The 21,246-nt window shown below is 54.4% G+C and overlaps 4 protein-coding genes and 1 pseudogene across 4 annotated transcripts; 2 read left to right on the top strand and 3 right to left on the bottom strand.

Moving 5' to 3' along the window:
- Positions 1-1,786: 1,786 nt before the first annotated feature.
- On the bottom strand, positions 1,787-4,607 carry LOC34618791 (annotated as a pseudogene).
- A 4,599-nt stretch (positions 4,608-9,206) lies between these two features.
- LOC34618793 lies at positions 9,207-13,453 on the top strand. The gene is made up of 4 exons (XM_026337029.1): positions 9,207-10,139; positions 10,200-11,135; positions 12,247-12,328; positions 13,017-13,453. Exons 1-4 carry the CDS (start codon positions 9,207-9,209, stop codon positions 13,451-13,453), a joined length of 2,388 nt encoding a protein of 795 aa, XP_026192814.1.
- A 570-nt stretch (positions 13,454-14,023) lies between these two features.
- LOC34618794 (mitochondrial import inner membrane translocase subunit tim17) lies at positions 14,024-15,086 on the bottom strand. Its single transcript, XM_022732112.2, has 2 exons — positions 14,688-15,086; positions 14,024-14,236 (listed from the first exon to the last, which is right to left on the bottom strand). The coding sequence occupies exons 1-2, from the start codon at positions 15,084-15,086 to the stop codon at positions 14,024-14,026; spliced, it is 612 nt and encodes a 203-aa protein (XP_022591809.2).
- A 288-nt stretch (positions 15,087-15,374) lies between these two features.
- Positions 15,375-16,640, bottom strand: LOC113147220. The gene is made up of 4 exons (XM_026337028.1): positions 16,497-16,640; positions 15,860-16,322; positions 15,567-15,766; positions 15,375-15,449 (listed from the first exon to the last, which is right to left on the bottom strand). Exons 1-4 carry the CDS (start codon positions 16,638-16,640, stop codon positions 15,375-15,377), a joined length of 882 nt encoding a protein of 293 aa, XP_026192813.1.
- Positions 16,641-17,239: 599 nt separating this feature from the next.
- Positions 17,240-19,350, top strand: LOC34618795. The gene is made up of 6 exons (XM_026337026.1): positions 17,240-17,827; positions 18,285-18,385; positions 18,635-18,680; positions 18,893-18,933; positions 19,077-19,123; positions 19,301-19,350. Exons 1-6 carry the CDS (start codon positions 17,240-17,242, stop codon positions 19,348-19,350), a joined length of 873 nt encoding a protein of 290 aa, XP_026192811.1.
- The last annotated feature ends 1,896 nt before the right edge of the window (positions 19,351-21,246 follow it).

The raw sequence follows: 21,246 nt of genomic DNA, 5'->3' as shown, positions 1-21,246 counted from the left end.
CGGATTATGATCGTGGTATGTTGCTAGGTCACACTCACAAGGGCTAAGCCTCAGCCTACTCTATTATCTCCGCTATTGCAACCCTCGAACGTTCTCTGCCAAAGAGCCAGGAGTGTACTTGAAGTAGGTTGTATTTCAAGATTAATTTCGTCACCCAGAAAAAATGTAAAAAGGCATGCAAGCTAGGGTGATGGAACAGACAAGAAGGCACTATTTAGGATAATATTGCAGATCTGAAGCGACTCGCACTTCCTTTCTGCTTTCCGACGCACGCAGAGTGTCAGTGGCTACAACGCTCCAAGGAAAGCTGTGCAATCCGTGAGGCCATAAAACTGTCCACTAATTCATCTTGGTGAAGCCTAGTGGCTAAGTCTTGAGCTGTTGAACGAAGAGACCGTCGAAAAACATTCTCGACGCAAGCAGAGACGCCGAAGCATCTCGCTGTGACAAGTTGGCACCTCCGTCCATTTGCATGAGATGCCCCTTGCTCTGCACCCACAAACTTCAACTCCAAAGGGTTCACCTGAGAGCTTCTTCAGGCCGTGTCTATATGCTTCAACCCGGCGGAACACTACGTTTGACTCCGTCCACATTTCGAAGGACGCTTTACCCACAAAGTGCCCTGTTGAAACCTGTAATCCTGCCAGGGCTCGCCCTACAGACAAAGAGCTTTCTAGTGTAGCGAAACAGATCAAACAGCCAGAAGGCACCCTCCTCATCGGCCGGCTAACTGAATTATCTAGACGCGCACACAGCCATCTTCGTCAGTAGAAAACCTCAGTGCTGCACAATACAGTCCAACCCTCGGGTGTCCGGATGCTCGTCGGCCTCCGACTAAGACATTATGTGCAGTCCAAGCCCCGGCGCTTAGAAAAAAACCCAGAGGCGCTGAGACCGTTGCAGCGTCTTAGGGTTATGTCAAGCTCAAAACTAAGGCAGTTCAGCTCGCAAAGGAATCCGACAGTCGGGAAAATCGTCTGAGCTCGTGACCAAGGAGTTGCGGAATCCTGTTGCTCTACGATAGCCATTTTAGCGAGGCACATGATGCATATGAGGAGCAGGCCCTTGCGATGCACTGCCCTACACCCCACGCGGCGGTACATTACATGTTGAAGCCGACAACGAGAGGGGATCCCTATCACTCGTAAACTGGTGCTAGCTATAGCGTTCGGAACTGGCGTCGATTATCGTACATGATGCTTGCATTGCCGGATTCAGCAGAAAGCGAATGGCGGCTTAGAGGGAGGCTAGCAACGGGCAATGCGGGGAGCCAGACACACCACGTGCAGGCAGGGGTGGTGCTCTGCAGCCTACCCCGACAGCCCTCCGTTTTTCGTATCTCATGTTTCCCACCCCAAATACACCAGCAGGCAACATCTGTGTCACGACGCCAACAATGCATTTTCATCAAAGGTGAACCACCTAGAGGTACGCAAAAGCTCGATGCACGGGAATGTGCATTTTCTTCATCGTGAGCGCGCACGTCGTGCGTGTGGTGCAAGGCCCTCCTCTCGGGCTGCAGCCGTTACTGCGCTGTTTTCTTACAGCCCTTCCAGTTGGCTGTCAGAGAAAGCAGAGCGAACTGGTGGACGCACTCAGCAAAGACCGCATATACCACCCCGGCTGGCTGGGGTATACAATGGGAAGGAACGGGCAATTGCCACGTCCCTTCCCCTTCTGGGGGATAGATCTTCCTCAGCTCGCTCCGCATGCGTCGAACTCGAGTCGCTCATTCCGCCTCTTTTCCTATTAAGCACAAATTGCGGGCCTGCAGTCTCTTTTCACGTCACGCCTTGATGGCTCGCGAGGACAGCGTCGTAAAGTACTGCAAGATGCTGTGCGCCTTGGTTGCCACATTGTAATCCGGAAAGTAGCGCATGCGCGCCAGCTTTATGTCTCCCTGAAGCGCATCCAACAAGGCATTTGCAGAGGAAGCACAAGCTCGCCAAGCCAGCCAACGCAGAGCGCCACGACCAAACGTCGCAGACGGTGATCCGTGTGATTTTTGCGGGAATCGTCAAGACAGCGAACACCCCACTACTACCATCCACGCGACCAGCTACACGCATGTCGCAGACGCCTCTGCAGACAAGAGACGTGCCTCCCTCCTTCTATTCAAGAAGGAGCCCCTCGCTCACAACAAACCGTGCAGCACCCGCCCCTCGCAACTATCCCTCCCGCCGGAAGCAGCGGAGAGAACATCCTTCTCCCATCTCTCCGAGGACGGAGAAGAATGCGTTTTTCGCAACAGTAGGGTGCACTCCTCCCCTGTCCCCCCCACGCACTCGACGCTCCCCCTTCCCCCTCACCCACCTGAACTGCCTGGAAAAGCCGTGCATACGGGTTCTCCGGCAAATCCAAGGATTTGCCTTCTTGCACGCCAACCTCAAGGATGTTTTCCAAGCCCCTCAAGATGGCCTTGCACAGCTTGAGGCTGCCGCTGTTCGAAGGGTCACTCTGCGACACGAGCTCCAGCATGTCTGCAATGAGATGGAGGCAAGGGTTCGAACCAGTGAGGGATAGCACGCACGGCTCGTCCGGCTCGTGTGCAAAGTAGACGCGAGAGGATCCACGACCTCGTTCAACGAAGGAAGGTGCTCGTGTAGTGCAACAGACAATGACTCCCACTTGCTGCGGACTCGCCCTCGAGAGGCACGCGCACACCGCATAAGCCGCCTCAATGCGCGTGTTGTAGTCAGGATCGACTTGAAAGATCTCCAGAAGCAAGGGGAAAGCCTGAGTGTCGATGATGGCCTGTACAGACGCACGCGCGCACAGGAGCAGCAAGCGACGGCAGTGCACAAGCCAAGCCCTGATTTGCGAGCAGGCAAGCAGCAAATGGAGTATAGCAGGCAACCATAGGAGCCGCGCTTGCAAGTATACATGAATCTATGCAGAAATGTATGGATGCATGCGCTTATATACATACATGTATCTATATACATATGTATGGATGTATGGATGCGCCCATACATGTATATATATACATATGTGGAGTATGCGCCATAGCCAGTGCATAGAGATATATATATACATAGCGTCTAAAAGTTTTCTTCGAGATCCCGTCAGAACACGATTTGGGAGCTGCGTTGAGCTCGTGTTTCCTTGTCGCGCATGAGCGAATTTTTTCCTGGCGTGTGCGTTTTGTTGAATCGTGGCTTTTGTTGAATCGTTTGCTCCGCAGTGTTGCCGTGAGTATGTTGAGCGTACCTGAACTTGCGTGGGAGTTTCGCAGCCGAGGTTACCGATGGTGTTGCATGCCCTGGCCCTGGCCATGGGGCTGGCGACGGCTGGATCAGTGAGCACTTGAACCATGGTGCTAACCGTGCCCATTCCGATGACTTGATCGATCTGTTGTGTTGTTCCTATGAAGGCGATGCGTGCAGCGATGGAAAGCGCATCGAAAACTACCGCTTCATCGGGGTGGCACAAGAGTTTCATGATGTGTGGCATGGCCATGGCTTCGAGGACGGCGGCGACGCCCTCCGGACTGTCGCAGAGTGTCACGCATGCATTGCACGCCAAGGAGAGGCTGGTGGGATCTTCAGACTCCGCCATGACACGCACCAGAAACTTGAGGACGGCGATCTTCATGTCGGCTGCGCAAAAGCGGGGATGCACCAAGGCTTCCACGCAGCGCACAGCCTCTACCCCGGGGTGGAGGTTTGCGCAGCGGAGCACTGCTGGAAGCACTAGCGGCCTTCGGACGAGCGACAAGTCTTTCTCGTGTTTGAAGTCGAGCGCCAGCTTCGTCAAGAAGGAGAAGATGGCAACGCGCAGCTCCATTCCCCCAGGGGCGTCAAGAGTCAGCTTTTTCAGAATGTCTACTACGGCGTCCAAGAGGCTGGACGATACAACTCGCAACGTCTGCGCGAAAGTGCCGCGGCAGAGGCGCTGCAACAGCAGGATGGATTCCAGTTGCAAATGAGGGTGTGGCAGACGCAGAGACTCAACTACATGCGTCACAAGGTTCATGTCAACAAACTCGTCGATACACACATCCAACAGGGGCCCACTAAGCATGTCGGAACCGCCTCCTGGCAAAGTGCTGCTCAACGCAGAAGCTCCCCCCGCTGCCGAGGTGTTTCCAACGGCGCTCTCCTGCCGGCTGCTAAGGGATCTGCGATATGCCTGCGTGGCTTCGAGCCGCAAGGCGATGTCTTGAGACTTGAGGTTTGCCATCATGCGGAGGCCACTATCATACGTAAGCGAAGAATTGCCGAGTTGGTTCACCAGACTGTCGAGCGCATTCTCTAGAGACGCCGTGGCGGCGCATGCATCGTTAAAAGCGCTGGCTGCAGCTGCAGGAGAGGCCACCTGCGTTGGGGCTTCCTTTGCCCTCTCAGGACGAGTCTTTGGGAATTCCTCTTGCATGATATCCTGCTGCTCCTGCACCGAGGAGGAGTCTCCGGGAGCCTGTTGCTGCTGCTGCTGCTGCAAGTTGGGGAAGCCTACTGGAGAGCTCCCGACGCAGTCCCTTCCTCCCACAGCAGATTCAGCCTCGAACGCTTGAGGGGGGGGGGGTGAACGAACAAGCCAGCAGCGGACGACGCTGGAGGCCCCTGCGGCTCGTGGCCAGGTGCAGCTGCCGCTGGAGAAAATCCCATCATTCAACAAACACGGCGCAGGGAATCACCGGTTTGAGAGACTCGGGGCGGGAGAGCGACATGCAGCTGCCGCCTCCGTTTCTGCATGCGCTCCTTAGCGGCGGCGGCGACGACCAGCGTGGCCAGTGCACTCCGGAAGGATCAGGCGGAGGAGGGTGGGGAGGGGGTATGTATCCTGACTCGCCGGAGACGCAGATGGAGTTCGTCACACGGGGACGGGGGCGAGCGGATTCGAAGGCTCAGACGGCGCGACGAGACTGGAACGAGATCAGCTACGGAATTCAGAGCCAGGGAGAAGACCATGCTCGCCGCGAGGACACGCAGCTGCGCACTGGAGGGAGTTTCTGGCAAGCGTAAAATACCGCGGGGGAGAGCGGAGAGGGGGGAAGGAATGCCTCTGCAGTTGTGGTGGCAGGCAGACCTGTTGGAAGGTCAGACTGAAGACCCCCCTCTCATCATGACGGCTGGAAACTGGAAGGAACTGGTCAACGTGAGAGGCGGCTGCGCGGCGGCAGAACTTGCATGATCCGCTGCCTCTGCAGCGTAGAGAGCCGTCTCACGAGTGCGAAGTAGGAGGACGGCGTCTTTCTTGGGAGAATTCGAAGAGTCTACAGCTGAGAGGTGACCATTTGGCCGCAAAGTTCACCCCTCGCTTCGCGTTCAGGAACACAGAGCGCTGCCCTCTTGCTCCTCGGCGCTGTGCAGAGGGCTATGTTGTGTGGCTGGGCGATGGCAGTGGGAGGTTTAAGGCCTTAATGACTTCAATGCAAATTGCCAAGTCAGCAACGGAGCTGCGTCTTTGCGGACGAGGAAGCGCTGGGAAAAGAGGGCTGCAACAAAGAGCACTCTGCACGCCTCGCGTGCATGCTCAGCCTACCACTACTTCTCTGCCTACTGCCACCCTACCGACTTGACAGCCGACCCCATAAAACATAAACAAAAAACCACCTCTTTGCACTTGTTCGAATAAGAGCTTTTCTCTATTTAAGGCTTAGTAATCAACACTTCAGTGTGTCTTGTTCCATCATCCCTTGCGCCACTTGCATTCATGGACCCCTGGCAGCCGACCTCCCTCTGCGCCCTTCTCTCTGTGTGTCTGCCTGCACCTTGAACATGGCAGCGCTGCATCGCTTGTTTCAAGTTACGTTTAATCTATATTGCTAGAAGAATAATTGCCTTTCAGAAATAGAGATCCAGAGTGAGGGTGAATCCAGCTATTGCTACTGTCGCCATTGTACGCTGCTGCCGTGGCTCCAAGTAAAAGTGAGCCTCATGCTTTTGCGGCACACCATCTTTCGGAGTCACTGCTTATTTGAACAACAAGCTCATTATTTGCTGTGCAAGCAATTGGCAATCACGTGCTGTCATGTTGATTTGGCACATCAAAATTCGACAGGGAGCGACTCCAGACAATGGGTGAAGTGTTGCACTGACGCCCCATTGACCGAATTATGCGCTTTTGACCACCTTTAGGGCAGCATATTCCTAGCAGACAAGCGAACGAGGGCAGGGAGGCGATACTGAATCAAGATCCTCCCGCATGACCACGGGTGTATACGTGTCTTTGCATTTTGAGCGAGTCTGGGGCCAGTGCGTTACACCTGAGCTTCCGGGGTTGCCGCCATTCTCTGTCCGGAGGCTCGCTCTTGCTTTTTCGCTTATTAGTATTTAGCCTTTGTCAACGGCCAGTGTGTCCCTATTTTGGTAGCTGCTTGGGCACCTCGCCTTCCCCATGGTGTCTTGAATTGTTTCATGGGAAAATTCCAGCTGTCCCTTAGCAGACTTCTGAGCGCTATCGCTTCCGCACCCCAGTTTGCAGTTCTTGTTACCAGATGTAAAATGTCATCAAAAGCCTTCCGAGAGGGCGGTTTTGATCAGACTCGAAACAAACTTGTCTAAAAGTTGTTCGGGTTCCTTTCCCGAAGTATTCCTCTTTCGCCTGCCTGAGCCCCTCAGAGTTGCTGACGTGAGAGGAGAGGGGCAACTAAGGTGCACGTTTCTGGACTCTTCAAGCACTGCGGGCGCTTACAGCTAGCTGCACAGGGCAGCTAGAGTAGGAACATCGACCCTGCGCCGTTTTGTGTCGAGTTAACATTTTTCTGCAACGTGTAAGACACATAAACAAGGCAGTGAGTCGATTGCTCCTCAGTACTTTCGTACTGATATAGAGCTTGTGTAGTAGAACGAGTCGAAGTAGAGTTTCGCCCGCTGCACCGGGCGGCTACAGGGAAGCTCATGCATGGGTGGCTGATGCCCTAGATATCTTGGCTGCTACCCCGACTGCTGCATGATTGTTTCAACTTCGGGCCTGATTGTTGCGACAGTAAATCCAGTCTAACTAGCTCCTTTTGTAGGGACTGTTGCTGTGTCCTCGCTACTTTTTAATTCCCCGTGCGTCTCCTCGGCCAGTGGCAACTCCATCAATATTTTCAGATTTTGATCTTGGAATTACGGTTCATTGAACTTTTAAGAAATGTACTAAAGAGCGAAGTTATTTTATGCAGTTCACCTCATGGCGCTGGTGCCACATATTACCCTGCTTGCAGGGTGGTATTCTGTAGGACTTGATGTGTGCACAAATTTTTGCTCTTCGAAAATGACTGGGTGTTGGGAGGAAGGGTGAACAGAAGCCATGACTAACTCCAAGTAATCCAAAGTCAGGCCAGGTTTAAATTGGTGGTGCGAGCGTCAAGTAGAATCTCAAGTCGCCTAACCCCGTGGTGGTGGTGGGTTTCTTGAATAAGGCAAAATGAGAGGAACAAAGCGAGAGGGGACACCTGGGATTTCTTTATCAGCACTACATTTTTTTGGACGCTGCTTTATGCGATATGTGAACTATGCCCCCAAATCGAATTTTCGACCATTTATTACAAATGACACAACACGCTAGAAGGGACAACACACGAAACCTGGGGGTCCGCTGAAATGCAAAAGTGTTGTATGGGCCTAAGGGTAGACTGTAGAGCCCAGATGATGCACAGCTTGCTGTGATTAAGATGAAATCATCCCGTGGTCCAGCTGCGGTGCACCTGTTGTACTGCATGAAGCCTTGGTAAGAAATCAAAGCCAAACGGACTTTTTACATTCACCAGTCAAAGTTTACTACCTAAAGTATGTTTTAAGCGTTGTGGGAGGCTCCCTGGCGTGTCTGATATGCCAAGAAAGGGTACTAAAACCATTGCGGTGATGGTCAGAACTCAAGCAGCCAGCGATCCCATGTATGTCCCGTATCAGAAGCACACGAGAAATGTCGGCAGTGGACGCATGCGGGGTTCTATGCGAAAGCCCACACATATTCAAAAGCGTGCACCTGCCTACATTGCTGGGTAAATGGTATGGAAGGAGATAAGGTGATGTCAGGTGCATGCGAGGCAGATATGCAGCGGGCTAGGCTATACTTAGACATTCTTTGCTAAACCACTTATATTTAGTGAAGGATGAAGGATTTGGCTTGAAGGCGTTTGCATGTTACTCGTCGCAAAATGCCACTCGCTCAGCACGATGAGGCATTGTGAGATATATAATATGTATATTTGTGCTTGATGTTATATGCAACTAGCGATGAATGTGAGCAATGCTACAAAAGGTGCAGCAAAGCGCAGCGTAGCTATCCCTCTCCCCGTGCTGGAGCCTGCGGGGGAAGGCAAAAAAGGCAGTATTTCTTCTAAAACAACATCCAACACCTTTTCCTCATGCTTTGTAGAGTCTGAGTGTCTCTAAGGAAGCCTTCGATGGAGGAGCATTACGATACGGAAAATGCTGTGCCGTTTTCTGATTCTTCACGGTCCAGGAGATTTTTGACCACTGAAAGAAGGAGCTTCTGCCACCTATGCCGAAAGGGCCGCCGAAGAGTGGCCATGAGCGTTAGCGTCTAGGTGTTCTTTACCGCCACAGGCAGAGTTGAGGGCTCGAGTACTTGCACATCGCAGGGCATCCTGCAAGTATTGCCACTAAAAAGCTGTACTGCCGTGTAATTCATGTGAGAATAGACCACTTCAATGGCGCACGAGATATTGTGGGAAAACACAACGATTTTCCCGGTCGGGGTATTGTTTGTACTCTTGGTCAGATACAGCCAGTGACCCTCTGCAGCCGGTAGGCACCCCACGCGCAACCCTGCAGTGGGCATTTGTGGCATTATGGGCTCCATAGGACAATATACAAAATGCAACTACACATTTGAATATGAATTCTGCTGGTTTATATAGTACATACGTCGCCAGCCTCAGTCATTCTTTTCTCTTGCCGTAACGTGGTCCAGTTGAGCAGCGCGTCGTCAGCCGATCTACTCGTGAATTCTATCCGGCTAGCCTCCATATTGTTTCCCACTGTAGATCTTTGTATTTCAGGATTGCGATAGCATTTTTATTGCTTTTTCCCATTCGACGCTAGCAGACAGAGTTTTGCAGACCCAGAATCAAGGCCACCGGGCTGGCATCCCGCCATGAACAGAACTCGTGTGACGTTTCGGATCTGCAGTTTGCATATTCCTGTCTGAAACGAGGGGCCTTTGCCACATGTGCAGACCTCAAACTGAAACAGCTGCAGCGTAAATATATACGGCGGAGCCCTTTGGAAAGCCACCGTTGATATGACACCATGGGCATACTCCAGAGTCACGAAGCCGCAAGAGGTCACCTTTGGCCCTCCCAGGGGCGGCAGGATCACTATGGCTCTTCTTCAAAAGCCTCCGCTACTCACTGCCATGTGGGTCAAGGCAAGGCAAAGGGATTTCTTCCCGCATTTCGCATTGGAGAGATGAAGCTCAAGGACGCCACTACCAGCAACACCACGGCTTCCAGCTGCTGCACAACGCGGTGTGGCAGCAGTCGTAGTGGAACAAGCATCGCTCCTGACTTGGAATCCTGGGTAGCGAGTGGGAGGGGGGGGAAAGGCACTGCCCGGACGGCAGTGACAATGACGAGGTGTACAGACAGCTCCTGGGAACGCAGCGAGAGTGCGCAGGCCGTCAGCGGCAAAGAAGACGTAAGCCCCATAGCGTTCGATCCGGCTGGCAGCTTATCTGCGCAACAGGAAGCCTCCCTGCGTGACGCAGAGAGGTCTGTAGGAGGGAAATCTCGCCACACTCGCGGCATGCGGAGTCTGTTGGTACCTCTCAAGCTACGCGGATCTGGCCGATGCCACTCCCAGCCCCCAGAGACCAACCATTCCGAAGGAAGCACTGCCTCTTGTGGTGGCGACTTGCTGGCAGATTGCCGAAGCGTCTCAGCTGCAGCCGCCGCCGCCGCTCTGCGCGCGCATGTCGAGCGAGAAGAGCAAGAGCACCGTCGCAGGCGGCACAGCGACCTTTTCTTTCTCCCCTCTTCTTCGTCTGCTTCCCCGAGTTCTGCCTTGCAAAAGAGAGGCGAGTTTCCACTGGCTCAGGAGCGCTGCCTAGCAGACGCGAAGCCTGCGGGCAGCAGCATCCCCCCTCACTTGCCGCTGTCTGCCGAGAACGTCGACGCAGCTGAGGCTTCGCAGTCCTGTGAGACGGCAGACACTGCGACAAGTTCCGAGCTACCGCAGCCCAGTGTACGAACGCCGCAAAGGCCCTTTCCTCCCCCCCGAGGGCAGCAGCGCCAGGGGGCAAAGCAGCCTTGCAGCTGGATAGCAGACACCCCTCCAGACGGCCAGTGGGAAATTGAACGGGGGGTTTGGAATCGGCAGGGGGTGCACTTGAACCACACGTTTGTCGTAGACGAGCGGTACAAGGCAATGCAGGCTACGCTGCCGCGGCGTGGGAGCAGGCAAGACAGCAGCGCAGCGGCTTGCTTGCAAAGCCACTTCCCGTGCTCCCATGGCCCTTCCAAGCCAGCCATCATTACCCCCTTCGCAAGCCGCTTGCAGAAGCAGCTGCAGCAGCAGCAGCAGCAGCGGCTGCATGCGAGTGCAGAGACGCCCTTAGTGCCAATGACGCACAGAGGCGTCGCTGCAGCGACCACCATTGAAATTGCACGAAAGCGGCAAGCGAAGGAAGCGCTGCGCAGGCTGCAGCAGCACCGTCTCATTACCGACCAAGAGGCACAGCAAGCTCCCCCTGCCGCAGCTCCCGCCTTCGCCACACCCGAAGCAAAATCAGCATGCAGCGACTCAGAAAAAAGCGAAGCAGCACGCTGGAAAACACAAAAGGCAACGCGAAACGGGGGGGTCCCACCTGCTGTCTGCGGTGCTGCCCATGGGGACGCTGCAGGCCTTACCCCGGGGTGTACAGACAGTGTAAGCGCTTCTCCGAGAGGCAGCCTCGCTGCCTCCGCAGGGATGCCTACGCCGCTGAGCGAGGCGCGTTTGCGAGGCTGGGAGGAAGCCTCTCAAGAGACACGCGCTTGTCGTGGGAACGCGACGCATGCGCAGGGGGGGAGACTACCAGCCGTCACGGTGATCCCCTGCTCACAAGGAGGTCATGCACAACACACACCTGCTCTGCAGGAAGAAGTGCTCTCTTCTGCTACAACAGCTACTCACAAAATGCGATACGATGCTATTTCTTCTTCCTCTCCAAATGGACGCGTCGAAAACGACAATCAAGCGGTGCGGGAAGCTGCCCCTTAACCCCTGAGCACGGGAGTGGAGGGGTCCTTAAGAGCCTCTTCAAGGCCTTTAGAAGCGTTGAAAAATGCGCAAGCACCCTCTAACACTCAGACCTAACCACTAGCTTCTCTGCTGCAAAGCTCAACTCTATAGCGCGTTCGATCAAACTTTCCTCGTCTCTCTCTCTCCCTCTCTCTCGGTGTATCTATATGTGTATACATATGTGTGTATATGCATATATGAGTGTCCATAGGTGTGTATCGGTGTATTCATATGCCTTTATATGCATATATACACATGTGTATGCAAATATTTGTACGCCTATATATGTATGTAGGTAGGTAAGTATTGATGTGTATAGAGGAGTGTATATATATACGTTCGTTCGAGTGCGTTTGGTGAAAATACGAATGTATGTATATGTGTATATAGCTGTACCAATATCCAGATATGCGGATATTCATATATGCGCTTGCTCCATGCTTCGCTTGCTCGTTCCCTGGTGTGGACGTGGCATGCCCCCCCTCTGCCTTGCCGGCTGTATGTACACTCAACGGCCACACCCGGAGAGCTTCTGGTGCTTGCGTTGGGCAACGTGCAGGAAGAGCAGCAATTGTCAAGCGCCCTTGTCCCGACGCTGGAGGTGCCTGTACACCAGGTAAGTCGTGGCGTGCGCGTGTGAGGAGTCTAGACAGCTTCTGCAGGGGCAGAACGAGATAGTTTTAGCACACCGTGGGTGGTGGGAAGGCAGGGGAGGCATGCGTTAGGAGAGGGTGGTGCCTCGGTTCTTTATTGCCGCGTGAAAGCATGCAGCATGCAGCATGTTGCATGCTGCATGCATGGAGGCACAGCAACGGGCTGCTGCTGCGGGCGTCGCAGTGTTGTAGAATTTTTGGGGTGGTTGTTGGAGTGGTATTTTGAGGGGGAAGTTTAGTGTCGAGGAGGGTGCTTCCACACGGCGTCGGTGCACATACACCCCCTGCTGGGGTGTACATACACGCCCCCTCCAAAGCAGCGCTTCGTCCTCCCCTGCCTTTTTCTGTTGGTGTGTCTGTTGCCTCGCGTGATGCAGAATCTCGCAGGCTTGCGCTTCTTAGCGACGCCTTCCAAGATTCGACCCTCTTCTTCGCGATATCACCAACAAAAAAACGCTTTTGTCGCGAAGCCACGCACAAACATGGGGGGGGCCACCGGTAGGCTGCAGCGGTGATCGCTGCCAGCTCCGAGCGCCCCCTTTCTTTCTTTCCCTAGTCCAGTTCCCCTCCCGCAGTGTGCAGGCACGCTGGCTGCGTGCTTGAGAGGCTGGCGGAAGAAAGGCACGCTTTTCCCTTGCCCCGCAGGTGTGTCTTTTTCGCGAGGCCGTTCGCCAGCAGCAAGCGTTTTCGCGAGAGACTTTGTAGCAAGGCGCATCCCCGCACGACTCACCCTCGTGCGGGTGCTTCCGCGCGAGCTGCTTTTTGGGAGGGTTGGTTGTGTTAGAGCTGTGAAGCCGCACAGCGCGAGCAGTAGTAGCGAGGAAGCGCGGGTTGGCCAGTTGGCGCTTAGTGCGCTTTAGCTGCCTTAGCTGCCGCTGCGAGGTGCAGCGGCGCGATGCGATGCGCTTTTTTCTCCGACTGCAGCGGGCAGAGGCCCTCTGCGCACTGCAGCCAAAAAGCGCATCCCTTCGCACTGCACTGCCTTTCACGCCCAAAAGCCTGGCTGCATGCTGCACAGTGCCAACGCAGATACGTCAGAGAGAATTGCCATCATGCTCCTCCTTCGCGGCGCGTCGCCGAGGCAGCGGCACGCGTTGTTCTTGTTGTTGCGGCTGCTGCACGGGGTAGCCTCCTCCAAGGTTCGGCATGAGGCATGAGGCAATCCCCTAAACTGTTGCGCTTCTAGGGAAGGAGGCTTTGGAGGGTACTTGGGGAAGGCCTGCGTGGGCGGCGCTTCGTGAGACGCCGGGAAGGCGTGCTTGCGCGGCAGCCTCCGAGCAGCACCACTCGTTCAAACCCTCCCCTCGTCTCCTAAATAGGGCAATAAGTAGAGGCAGAGCGTCTTTCTGGCACTCCTCCTGCGGTGCGCCCCAGGAGGCGAGGCTCGCCTCTTGCCTGCCTACCCTGCTGCAACGCTGTGAAGGACTCGCTCAGCAGGCTGTGAGAAAATTTCGCTCTAATGCTAAATCTGAAGCGCGCGAAGCGACCAGGCCTGCGTGTTTCCGCCTGCTGCAACCGAACCGAACCCACTGCTCCCAAATTGACAGCAACGCTTGGTGCAGCGCCGTTCGCAGCCACGAACAGAATGCGTGTGGTTTCTCGGCAGCAGCAAAGCCGCCATAACAATGACAAAGCCAACAGCCAAGGGGCAACTGGAAGGGCCCACACAGGATGAGGCGGCCTTCCCTAATCTGCCTTACCCCTCCCTTTTCCTTACCCCTCCCTTTTCCTTACCCCTCCCTTTTCCTTACCCCTCCCTTTTCCTTACCCCTCCCTTTTCCTTACCCCTCCCTTTTCCATCCCTTATGTGCGCGCGTGCGTTGCGCCGCTGCTAACAGTAAGGGCCAGATATTGACACCAGCCACGGCGGCGCAGCGGCCGCTGCCCTCTGGCACTGTGTTGTGCTGCTGAGGGGAGAAGCGACACCCCTAGCACACCCCTCGGAAGGACGGATCCTCCTCAAGGCAGCTTCTCGCTGCCACTGATCAGAAAGCCAAATAACCGCCAGCTAACCGCAGAAATTGCGGCATGGATTTCAAGGAACGCGCCCCCGAAGCTCTTGCCCCACTGTGCATAAAAAGACTCGTTCCCGCCTCCTAGCCATGTGTTCGTGTGTCGTGCTTCCCGTACGCCAAGCAAGCTTCTGCACGTTCCACGACGAGAAGAGCACACGCCTTGAAAGCCTCTCCCCGCTCACCGCAGAGCCGCAGAGTCATGCAGCAGCTCAGAGGGCGATGCAGAGGCGGCAGTCGGAGAGGATCCGCTGGCAGGGAGAAAGCGAGACCACAGCGACACGGGCGCTGCCCTTTGCTGCTGCTGTTGCTGCTGCTGCTGCAGCTCTTCGTACTCCTTCATCTGCTGGAACTGTTTGCGCGGCGTCATGGAGGGTGCGCCACGCAGAAACATCTGCAGCAGCACGACGCAAAAACGGCACCGACCTCAAACGCGCGAAAGAGCGAAACACACTCGAGACACCCAACGCACAAAAAACACGTGCCGGCTAGCTGTCTCTCCTCCACACGAAAGCAGCTGCACGAGATCTCGCACCACGGCCAGAAAACGGGAATGCACACATGCGAAGACAACGAAGAGAGAAAAAAGAGGAGGAGAAAAAACAAGAGCATTTTCTGCTTGCGCATTCTGAGTTGTATGCATGTGGGGAGGTGGGCCCCCTAACAGGCACTGAAGAGAGGCATCTATCCATGCATCTACCGAACGCCGCGCATATGTACGGCATCTATAAGTATATCTCTACATAGTTGTATGTAACATTAGCAACACTGGCGCGGTCGCGTGCGACTGCCCAAAGGTGCTGTGTGTACTATCACGCCTATTAGAAAGGCAGCCTTTAGCCTACAATCTGCACGACTTCAATGATGCCTAGAAGAATACCACCAACGGCAGCGTTCCTCGCGCAGCTTCTCCACCCCGATCTCATGGAGAGGACCCCTCCCGTAGCAGCTCCTGCCAACACTGGATTCCAGCTGTCTTCCTTGCCGCCTCGTGCGTAGGCCAGTGTGCAGTCGAAGGCGCAAAAGATGCCACCCCACGTTGCAAAGGCAGACCCCACTGTCGGAGATTTGAGCGATCCCGAAAACAATGCGCCTCTCCACTTTTCATACTTTGGAGAATTACGCCAGCCCTTCGCAAAATGCCACAAAAATCCCCCCAAGGCACCCATGCCAAAAGCGCCTCCTAAGTCATCGAGGATGCGATCTGGGCAAGGCTCCCTATTCAAGTCACGGCTTCCCGCCATAGTTCAAGAATATTGCGTCAAAAGACTCTTTCAGAGACGGCCTACACAAATACACAGCGCTCTTGCTGCAGCAGTTGCTCTTGCTATTGCAGTTGCGGATGCTCATGCAGTTGCTCTTGCTACTCCAGTTGCTCTTACGGCTTGCGGATGCTCCAGTTGCTCTTGCTACTGCAGTTGCTCTTACGGCTTGCGGATGCTCCAGTTGCTCTTGCTACTGCAGTTGCTCTTACGGCTTGCGGTGCGGGAGAGCAACAGTTTCCACATCCACAGCACGTAGACACCCCGCCGTTATGTGCAAAAAGCGCTGAGTTCAAACTCTAGAAGGTATATCCCGTGTCGTGCTGAAGCAAGGGGGGGGGGGCCCTTTTAAGCGAGGGCTCCCAAAATACACTCACAAACACGTACACTCACTCCAAACTTCCTTCACAACCCCAGTGCCAAGTCTCCTTAATTGTAAAAATCCCGCTGCCGCTTGTTTACTTCGTTCAAGATGGCTGTGCGTATTGCCGGTGCATTGAACTTGAGCCACGAGACAGCGAGTTCCCCCACAAACACAACTGGTACGTGAGCACGCAGAGCCTCTTCTTCGCGAGGGGTTAGTCTCAACTGGGCAACAGTGGAAGTATCGTCAAGACTCAGTTTATGCAGCTCCACAGACACCTTGGAAGCGGAGGGGTCAACTGGGGAGAAAGCAGCTTCCGCACTTGGGGGGGTATCCGAGAGGCGTTGCTTGCTGCTTTTGTTGGTGTCGCTGCTTTTGTTGGTGTTGTTGCTTCTGTTGGGTGCAGCGAAGAACACAGGGAAAGGTGCGATGGCTGGAAGGCTGTTGGATTCAGCAGCCTCGTCAGCGAAACTCTCGCATGCAGACGGATGGGCTGCGCAGTCGCTAGGGGCCTTTATTGCCGTGGGGGAGTCGTGGCAGGAGAGAAGGAGGGGCTTAGCGTTCGCTTGGTGCACCTGCGGGGGAAATTCTTGCACGGAGGTTTGGAAGGCTTTTAAGGCTGCCGCAAGGGCTGCTGGGGAGGGGAAGGCGGGGGCAGTAGCCGCGCTTGTGTGGCAGAGGAGCGGCAAACTCAAAGCCGAGGCGATCCGCTGCACAGACAGAGCTGCCTTGGTGCAAAGGCTGCAGCTGTCTGTACCGATGAGGAGCACGCAAACGTTCGGCTGCTGTGCTCGCTGGAGGAGCTGCCCCGTAGGCGATCTTCCCGCCTCTTCTTCGTTTCTGTGGTGGTGGTGCTGCGAATTCGTTGAAAACGGCCGCCAGTTTCGCGTTGATGAGGCTTCGATGCCTTGGGGGAGGAAGGGGGGGGAAGCCTGCTGCTGCTGTTGCTGCTGCTGCCCAGTCAGGCGACGAGAGACTTCGAAGGCAGTCTTTGCGCGGCAGTACCTCCGCCTGCTGCCGCGGATGGCAGGAACACGAAAAGGGGGATTAAAGTCGAAGATTGGCGAAGCAGAAGCACGGAATCGACGAGAAGCGGCGAAGAAGCAGAAGTTCAACAAGGGCTGTGCCCCACTGCTGCGGAGGGAGGCGGGCGCCGGACGGAAGCCGCACATGCGTTTTTGCTCGCGAGCCGTGGAGGGTTGGTAGGCACGCTTTTTACAATGTCAACAAAGCTGCATTTGGGTGCATGCAAAGGGTGCAAATAGTCCGTTTGGCCGTCTCGGAGACACCCGGCGAGGCAGCCGGAGCCCAAGAGCCAGCGACAGCCCCGACGTAGTAGCAGCCAGCAACATTGCCCAGCAGGCCGTTATGAAGAAAGCTTGCGTTCAGGATGTAGAAAGCACAATGATTCGAGATAAGTTAATCAGATTTGAGAACTTGGGGATGCCTGAGTGAGTGCGCCGTCCGGTGCGTGTATTTTTACAGCCAGTTTCGAGGGACGCTCTCCCGCACAGACGGCAGTGGGTGTCTCGGAGGGCGCGAAACTGCGAGACGGAGGCTCCTTCTCGCCCGAAAAACGAGACACCGAGGCTTGAAACGCAGTGGAAAACGGTCCAAGGAAGAGCAGAGAAAGGGGTGTTCATGGCATGCATGCGCCGTCGTGAGCGCGGTTCCTCTGTCAGTCCACAGGGCTCTTACCAGAGGAACGGAAGAAGCCAAACGGCACTGCTGGCGCTGTGCTGCTGGGGACGTCTTGCAGCCTTTTGCGACGATGGGGATCTTCTTCCGGGATAGGGAGGCGGACCAGGCGGATCCAGATCTCCGCGCCTCGCGATATTTCCTGTTCAAAAATAAGCAGTCCGCAGAAAACAAGCTGAGAACCGCAGAAAAGAAGTACGGGTACACCCTGGGCGAGCTGCATGCGTATAAGCACGTCATGAGGCTCCCGAAGATGCCGGAAGCCATGGAAATGGAAAGGCAAGACCTCCAGCACACGTATCAGCAGGTTGAGAAACTCGTGGCGTTCGAGGAATACGAGCAGCAAACGGAGAATCACTTTGCAACGAAACAGCGAAGAAATCCATTCAGCAGGGAGGCAGCAGCAGCTGACACACCAGAAGGGTGCGGGATTAGCAGCAACAGATCCAGCAGCAGCAGCAGCTGCGAGAAAAGTAGTAATGCAGATGGCGGCGAGGCTGGCGCTTTGGGGGGACCCACCGATGCAGCTGTAGATGAATCTTGCGTCAAGTGCTTGGGGTACTATCTGGCATTGGATAGATGTGTCAGAACCGTGTCCAAGGAGGACGAAAAAAACAGAATCTACAAGCATACCCGTCTTCACGCCTGCAAGCCCCATTGGGTATGATACGCCAGACGCTTTTTTTAGCTACACGCACATGACGGTGTACAGACAGACAGATACCTGAACAGGCAAACTGATCACAAGACAGGCAGGCCTACAGACAGACATGCAAAATATGCATGCATACAGAAAATACATGCATACAGAAAATACGTACATACAGAAAATACATGCATACAGAAAATACGTACGTACAGAAAATACATGCATACAGAAAATACGTACATGCAGAAAATACATACATACAGAATATATATACATACAGATATGCATACAGAACATACATGCAGAATATATATGCACACAGATATGCATACAGAACGTATATACATAAAGACATGCATACCGACATACGTGCATGAACATTTGCATGGAACGTGGGCGCTCATCGCAGTGCCCTGAACGAGCGACTTGAATGTTTCGTCTTGGTTTTTTCGTGCAACTCTGCTTGCAGGTTTGGTTTAATAGATGCGTTGGATATCGGGATCAGCAGCTTTTGAAGGAAATATCATCATGGGAAGCAGAGCACATGAAGACACTCGACAATCAACAGCGGTGGGCATGTGCTAGAAGCTCCTTGCGGCCACCCGCTGCCTGGCACATGTGTAAAAGTTTTGGCAGAAAATCAGTCTCCTGCCCTTTAGAGGCGCCAGCGAGAAGGGGGGGAAAAGGGAGGGGTTAGGGGAGGACAGGAAAAGCTGGCGTCTGAGAGAAGTTAGATTGCCTTTCGTGTCTGTGGGGGTGTACAGCCCCAAAGGAGTGCTGTGCGAGTTGCGTGTGCATGCGGTCTGTCTAAATGCGCAGGCAGGCGTACATGGATAAGCTGCTCGGTGCAAAGCGTTACTTAGAGGTAGGGCCTTGTAGTCGCGCGCTCAGCTTAGAAATGGATAGGTGTACAGATGCTTGAAATATGGAAGTTTCACAGGGGAGAGTCTCTAGTGTAGGCCTTTTTAGTAGGTGTTCCGTTGTGGGGGTTTGTGTGCGTGTAAGAAAGCCACGTGGCCAGGACGGGAGGATTCAGTGTGCTGAGGGGCAGTAGGGGTGTGTCTCTTTACTGCGCAGTATACCTCCGCGCGCTCTCGAGATGACGTCGAGATTGTCAAGTCAGCCCCTACTGCCTCATGCTGCTGTTGCTCCTGCTGTGTCAGTCAGCGGCGAGTGGCACCTGTACTAGTGCAGATCCTGCGCTTGCCCGGGGCACGCGTTCATGTAGGCATTTTCTGCGCTGTGTCTGCCGTGTCTGCAGGATGCAGCGGGAGGCTCGACATCTATCAGCACGACTAGAGAAGTTGCGCAGCAGCAGCAACAGCAGCAACAGCAACAGCAGCAGCAGCGCTTAGGCGTCAGCTTCAGTTGGTTTGTGCGGGTTCACATGCAGCTTGGAGGCTGCTCTTGGCACTGCCTTCAGTTGGCCACTTGATTGTTCAATTGCTCGTCTTGTGTTTCAAACGCAGCCCTTGCCGCTCTTAGAGGCGGTAGGATGGGACACCTATTACACCTCCAGCGGGATACATATATAGATATATAGATATTATACATATAAATTATATGTAAGGATATGTAGGCATATAGTATATATATATATATATATTACCGAGACTCGACTTTTGACAGCACGAGTGGAGAAGGTGCGCAGCAGCAGCAGCAACAACAGCGCCTGAGGGCCAGTGTTGCAGGACCTTTATGGCCTCTGGTGAAATGCAGATAGGTCTCTTTCAAGAGATATTTACGTCGTGTATATGTAGATTTGAGCTGAGAGAGCTTTTTACAAGGTTTGCGGATGAAGGTGGCTCTGTGGCTGCCGTTTGGCCTTGGAGAGCAGCGGCCTCATGAGTCTTTAAAGAAGGGTGTGCGCAGGCGGTCTGCAACGGTATTGCGTCGACTCTTGCCGTTTGTTGAGTGGGTGCAACACTGCCCCAATAAAATCCCCCGTGCAGCTGAGTGTGAGCTAACCGCACTGTGCGGCAGCGGCAAGAGAAACGCTGCTGCAGGTGCTTGCCGGCCTGCCCTGGATGGCCTCCCGCTATGCACCAATTAGGAGTGAAGGGGGGCCTCTGCGGAGAGGCTGTATTCTCCGCTTTCGCACCTGCTTGAAAATGCCACAACGCAGCAAGAAGCGGGAGCGACAGGCAACCCTAAAGGCGAATATATCCTCCTTGGGTTGATGGATGTGCGCTTGTGGGGCCGCGGATGCGAGTTGCTTGACTGGAGATATGAAAAGTTCTGCCTATCCAGCGAACGCCCTGTTCGGCAAAGAGGCGCTCGCAGGCACGCCTCTCGAGGCAAATAGGGATGGCAGCGTCTTGCCAAAACAGCTCTAGTTCGTGTTGACCCCCATGAAACAGTGAGGAGAGGGGCGGCCAGCACAGTGAGGGTCTAACGTACATACACGGGGTGCCGTGCGAATATGCGAATGACGCGCACGTAGAAGGAGAGGGGCTGCCTCTTTGATCTCAGCCTTTTAGAGATATTATCCAGCTTAGGGGGTGCAGCGGGGCAAGGCGTATTTTTTGAGCCCCTTATGAACACTATTCAGATTGAACTGAGAACTAGCTGTCACCGAGGACCTCGAAAAGTCTGCGCGTCCTGCTTGTGGCTGTTGCACAAACGATTGACTCGATGTTCTAAGACTGCGTGCTGAGTGCCTTTGCGCTAGATGTAACTAACTGCGACCGCTCGCAAAGCGTCAGAGGCTCTTAGAAGGGATGCAGCTTCTTGCAACCCTGCGATCCTCGCCTCGGCCCTTTGGCCAGAACCCTGTGGAGTAACGAGGGAGCATGGAGATATGGAGCGGGGACGCATTTAGAGACGCACATCGTCAAACACTGTGTTCTGGGGTTTGCCAGGGTTTATGACCATGGCGTCGTCTCCTTAGAGAGGCCATTCGACGTGCTTTCACCCCCCGCTTTGGCTCCAACGCAAACTTGTACCGACCTTCGTCCAATGACATGACCCGCGGATATATCCCTTTCAAGAGTATTTTCAAGGGTGTCTATAACAGGAAATGTGGTTTCTATTTTGGCCGGTATTCCAGGCTATTCGGTTCTCCGCCCCCTTGACAGCGTGCCTTCCCAACTACGATTGTGGCTCCTCTACATCCGATTCCGGGCGAATACATGCAAAAAGAGTTCAAAACCTTGTGTATTGGCTTTGCCTAGCCTCTTTCCTTCTCGCGCATGAAAAAAATCGGTAGACATGGACGGTCCGGACAGGCAGGGGTGGGGTTGTTGTGACCTGGCTAGTGTGTGGCTGGTCGTAGGGGCTGTGTTACTGCGCCACCCCCCAGCCCCATGATGGAGAGCAGAACACAGGGGTGTTCTTCGTTGTTTTTTCCCTTTTAAATACTAAATTTGCAGATACACATGTGTCCTCTGTCAAGTAGACGTATGTACCGACTCCGTCAGCGGACCGCGCAG

Source organism: Cyclospora cayetanensis, unplaced genomic scaffold (genome assembly GCF_002999335.1).
Source record: "Cyclospora cayetanensis isolate NF1_C8 unplaced genomic scaffold, CcayRef3 CcayRef3_contig_16, whole genome shotgun sequence".
Classification (NCBI taxonomy): domain Eukaryota; phylum Apicomplexa; class Conoidasida; order Eucoccidiorida; family Eimeriidae; genus Cyclospora; species Cyclospora cayetanensis.
This window is presented reverse-complemented; position numbering and strand designations above follow the sequence as displayed.

Bases quoted from the DNA above. Each gene is read 5' to 3' on its own strand.
- LOC34618793 (XM_026337029.1), top strand. From the start codon at position 9,207: ATGGGCATACTCCAGAGTCACGAAGCCGCAAGAGGTCACCTTTGGCCC. The intron at 10,140-10,199 runs GTACGAACGCCG...CAGGGGGCAAAG, and splicing joins CCGAGCTACCGCAGCCCAGT to CAGCCTTGCAGCTGGATAGC. The intron at 11,136-12,246 runs GTGCGGGAAGCT...ACGCCTTCCAAG, and splicing joins TCGAAAACGACAATCAAGCG to ATTCGACCCTCTTCTTCGCG.
- LOC34618794 (XM_022732112.2), bottom strand. From the start codon at position 15,086: ATGGCGGGAAGCCGTGACTTGAATAGGGAGCCTTGCCCAGATCGCATC. The intron at 14,237-14,687 runs GTAGGCTAAAGG...GTGCTGCTGCAG, and splicing joins TCATTGAAGTCGTGCAGATT to ATGTTTCTGCGTGGCGCACC.
- LOC113147220 (XM_026337028.1), bottom strand. From the start codon at position 16,640: ATGTGCGGCTTCCGTCCGGCGCCCGCCTCCCTCCGCAGCAGTGGGGCA. The intron at 16,323-16,496 runs GCCATCCGCGGC...ACGAATTCGCAG, and splicing joins ATCCCCCTTTTCGTGTTCCT to CACCACCACCACAGAAACGA. The intron at 15,450-15,566 runs GTAAACAAGCGG...CTCGCTTAAAAG, and splicing joins GCACAGCCATCTTGAACGAA to GGCCCCCCCCCCCTTGCTTC.
- LOC34618795 (XM_026337026.1), top strand. From the start codon at position 17,240: ATGGGGATCTTCTTCCGGGATAGGGAGGCGGACCAGGCGGATCCAGAT. The intron at 18,386-18,634 runs GTGGGCATGTGC...CTAAATGCGCAG, and splicing joins ACACTCGACAATCAACAGCG to GCAGGCGTACATGGATAAGC. The intron at 18,934-19,076 runs GTCAGCCCCTAC...CCGTGTCTGCAG, and splicing joins GATGACGTCGAGATTGTCAA to GATGCAGCGGGAGGCTCGAC.